At 32.8% G+C, this 3,956-nt stretch overlaps 1 protein-coding gene across 3 annotated transcripts; it reads left to right on the forward strand.

The window, feature by feature from the left end:
* The first annotated feature begins 707 nt into the window (after window positions 1-707).
* On the forward strand, window positions 708-3,756 carry LOC109339397 (putative serine/threonine-protein kinase). Of its 3 annotated transcripts, none has more exons than XM_019576827.1 (7): window positions 708-833; window positions 1,505-1,652; window positions 1,799-1,914; window positions 2,028-2,238; window positions 2,410-2,647; window positions 2,787-2,937; window positions 3,241-3,756. In XM_019576827.1, the coding sequence occupies exons 2-7, from the start codon at window positions 1,580-1,582 to the stop codon at window positions 3,628-3,630; spliced, it is 1,179 nt and encodes a 392-aa protein (XP_019432372.1). In that variant the 5' UTR covers window positions 708-833; window positions 1,505-1,579; the 3' UTR covers window positions 3,631-3,756. The 3 variants fall into 3 exon arrangements, with proteins under 3 accessions (XP_019432372.1, XP_019432373.1, XP_019432374.1); XM_019576828.1 differs by having other exon boundaries at window positions 1,509-1,652; XM_019576829.1 differs by lacking the exon at window positions 708-833 and having other exon boundaries at window positions 1,365-1,652; window positions 2,413-2,647.
* The last annotated feature ends 200 nt before the right edge of the window (window positions 3,757-3,956 follow it).

The following is a 3,956-nucleotide window of genomic DNA, read 5'->3' on the forward strand; positions in this document are numbered from 1 at the left end:
AAGAAATGGCCTGCATCGGGCGTGTGATTATCGTCACTCCCAAGTTTTTATTTGTATTATTAATTTTATAAAATGAAATACTAAAATAAGAAGTATCAATAATGATTTTGGAGTGTTGATATAAATGACATCAGACAAGGCTATTTATCTGAAATACTCTAACTTCTGGAAAGTCAAACATATAGGTTTTTTCGGCATATTAAAGTAAAATTAAATAAGACAATTTTAACCTATAATTCATAATACAAGCCTTAAATCCACAACGAGTTGATATAGTGGTTTAAGGTAGAAGACACCTTAATTTTCCCTTTTGTTAATTAACCAAGCAATGATACTTTTTGTATGCTTTACTATAACTATAATTAAGATTTTTAAATTACTGTTTTAGGTGCAGTATTACATGCTTCCAAAATCATATTTATACCCTATGTGGGAAATATAGCTAATTGAAAATCTTAATTATAATTGTGATCATGACACAATTTGAAAGAGTTTGAAAATCTTATCTTAAGATTGTTCGAAGAACTGTTTTCAGTTTCTTTCATAATCTTGTGTAAGATCTGTAATCTGTGACACTTTTTGTTTATAAAAAAAACATATTTTGCTAACAACCATGTACAAGTCTGCATTTAGTTTAGTCAATGGTGAGAGAGAAACACGTTTCTTCACACGCCTAGCTGTATCTATTAATGCATGGAATGAAATAAGTTGACACCTTCAATCATATCACACTAATATACACAAACTCCTTTTTCACCAAACCAATCTTTCTCAACTACTTCTCCATCACTTTTTCTATTTTTTTTCTTCTTCCCACCTTTCTTGTTTCAAAGGTTTGCTTCACTCATATCTTCCTCTTTTTTGTTAAACCTTCAATTATATTTTTGTCTTCTGTTTTCTTTTGGTTACCTTTCATTGATGTTTGTGTTCTGTTTTGTTTTTTTGGTTTCCTTAGAAATATATTGATTAGTGTTCTTATGTAGCTATAGGCTTTTTTTATATTGTTTTTTCTGCTTTCTATGTTCTAGTGCTTTACTAAATGTTGTAATTAGGCTTGTGATTTCAGTTGACAGCTTTATTTTCAATATACTTTGAGCTGTGAAAAACTATACCAATTGAACCAGTCTGAATATATTAAGAAGTATTAACCCCTAAACATAGTCTGAGATACAAAACCATGCTGTCTTAGAGAAAGTGAAGTATAAACAAAAGCAAACTAGAGTATAGTTCAAAGGAGTAGTTTTCATGTAAAACTTTGTTCTTTCAAGCAATAGTTTGTGAAACTAGAATTTAGAGGTTGGGAATTGGGATACATATACCATGCCTCAATTGTTTTTATGACAGGACACTCTTTCAACAATATTGTTGTTGTATAGAATGCCATGAATTTAGTTTGTTCTTCTCTTGTAAGGCATGAAATTTTTGCATTAACATCATCATGTCTTATGTATTGGTTCCTCTACTTTATTATTCTTCAAGAAATTGACCATTTTTTATGGTTCAGCCAGGTTTCCTTTAAAGACATTGATTCCATTTGATATTAAAAGCTCTGTTCCAACTTCCAATACTGCATTCAGTCATGACTTGTTTTCCTTTATTATTTGGTAAGAAGGTGTCTTCTGTAGCTAAACGAGATCCAGACATTTATCAAGGTAACTTAACTACATTCTATATATCAAATAAATAACAGAAGATAATAATGCTAAGGTGGATTTGTTCAAGTTTGCTAATTCTGAACAACTCTAAGGAATGTTTTTGTATTCTGGAATTAATAAATATATGTTATACTTGTTAACAGAACTTCCAGGTCTTAAAAATGTAAGGATCTTCACCTACAAAGAACTAAGAAATGCCTGTGATAATTTCAGTTCATCCAATAAAATCGGGGAGGGCGGTTTTGGTTCTGTTTATAAGGTAACTAAACCACTTCAAGTATTGCTTCCATCATAAGATAAATTGGTTGATCATTGTTTTCTCATTCCATTCCTTATCAATGAAATGCTAACAACGTTACGGTGGATGATCAGGGATTGCTGAAAGATGGAAAGGTTGCTGCTATAAAAGTTCTGTCAGCTGAATCAAGACAAGGGGTGAGGGAATTCTTGACAGAGATTAATGTGATCTCAGAAATAGAGCATGAATATTTGGTTAAGTTGTATGGTTGTTGTGTGGAAGGAGATCAAAGAATATTAGTCTACAATTACCTCGAAAACAATAGCATTGCACAAACCCTTCTAGGTAATGAATTCATTATAATTTTTATATGGAAAACTATCTGTGTTGTATCTCTTAAAATCTATTTTGAATCATGTTTTGATAAAATTTTCTGTGGAAATATGAAAACAAAGGCTTGTATTTAGACTTTAAACCTTACCCCAGTTCCTTTTGAATCATTATGTTTACTTGCAGGTGGAGGTTACAGTGATATCCAGTTCAGTTGGAGAACACGAACAACGATATGCATCGGGGTTGCCCGTGGGCTCGCCTTTCTTCACGAGGAAGTAAGACCACATATTGTTCATAGAGATATAAAAGCAAGCAATATTCTGCTTGACAAAGACCTTAAACCCAAGATTTCAGATTTTGGTCTTGCAAGGCTTATTCCATCACACTTGACTCATGTTAGCACCCGAGTAGCAGGAACAATGTGAGCATTGTAATATATTGTTTTTGTTCAGGATAGCCTTTCAATAGTACATCTTATTCCCTCAAATTTCATTTCCAGTTTTGAAGTTAAAATATCCAACTTTTGCATAGAACTTAAGTCTTTTTAACTTTTATTTCAGAGGTTATTTGGCACCAGAATATGCAATAAGGGGGCAGTTGACACGAAAAGCGGATATTTACAGTTTCGGTGTCCTCCTTGTGGAGATAGTCAGTGGGAGATGCAACACAAATGCACGTTTACCAACAGGAGATCAATATATCCTGGAAAAGGTATTGTCCTATGTTCCTAGTTGTATCGGATTTCCAACTAAACTTACGTTTTCTTTGCAAGTTAGTTTCAGAAGGATAATAGAGGGAAGGAAAAGGCTTGAGAGCCATGAAATAGAACCTAAGTTTAGTTGCTTACCCAAAGTCTCTGTTATATCTGAAGATTTAGAAAACATCAGTTGTCAAAATCATCTTCTAGTCATTTTTGTGGCTTATTCATAATCTTGAATTGCAATTCCCAAATTACATAACTGTAATCATATGAGATTTTTGGAACAACTCTGATGTTATATTCTATCCTTACAGGCCTGGGAGCTTTATGAGCAAGAGGAACTGATAAGGCTGGTAGACATATCACTAAACGGATTCTTCGATGCCGAAGAAGCTTGTAGAATTCTGAAGATTGCCCTTCTTTGCACTCAAGATAACCCAAAGCTAAGGCCATCTATGTCTTCAGTGGTTAAGATGCTCAACAAAGAAATTGACATTAGTGAAATTAAGATAACAAAACCAGGGTTGATATCAGATATTAAGGACCTTAAAGTTGCAGAACAAAAAAGTAATAATGATATGAAGACTTCATCTTCATATAGTGCATCATCCTCTGCCTCAGAGAGTCAGGGTAATACCATGTCATTTGCTGCTTCAAGTGCAGTAAATACAACATTCACTATACAATATGATCCAAACACATAAATATCATTAGACTATGGTTTGTCTTTTGATTTGATATTATTTCATTTATTTTTCCGGTGCTTGTTACCTACTGTAAAACTTGCAACAGTTGCATAGTTTGTGGTAGTTATTATTTTCCTTTTCTGTTGTTGTGGTGCCACGTGAGTAGGAGGTTTTGCAAATGTGCTATCTTGTAAATATGAACCGTGGCTGTAATCATAAAATTTGGTATCTTATCATTTTTTGTCTACTGGCCAGACATTCTTTGTCTCTATCAAAAATACACTAAATTTGTATATTAATTAACATATACTCGTTTGCATCCATATTGTTATATGTAATATATA

The sequence above is a fragment of the Lupinus angustifolius genome, unplaced genomic scaffold (genome assembly GCF_001865875.1).
Source record: "Lupinus angustifolius cultivar Tanjil unplaced genomic scaffold, LupAngTanjil_v1.0 Scaffold_74_35, whole genome shotgun sequence".
NCBI classification, from domain to species: Eukaryota; Viridiplantae; Streptophyta; class Magnoliopsida; order Fabales; family Fabaceae; genus Lupinus; species Lupinus angustifolius.

What these genes read in the sequence shown, in the direction of transcription:
- LOC109339397 (XM_019576827.1), top strand. Translation starts at nt 1,580, where the DNA reads ATGACTTGTTTTCCTTTATTATTTGGTAAGAAGGTGTCTTCTGTAGCT. An exon ending in CATTGCACAAACCCTTCTAG is followed by an intron (nt 2,239 to 2,409) that starts GTAATGAATTCA and finishes GTTTACTTGCAG; the next exon opens with GTGGAGGTTACAGTGATATC. An exon ending in ATCAATATATCCTGGAAAAG is followed by an intron (nt 2,938 to 3,240) that starts GTATTGTCCTAT and finishes CTATCCTTACAG; the next exon opens with GCCTGGGAGCTTTATGAGCA.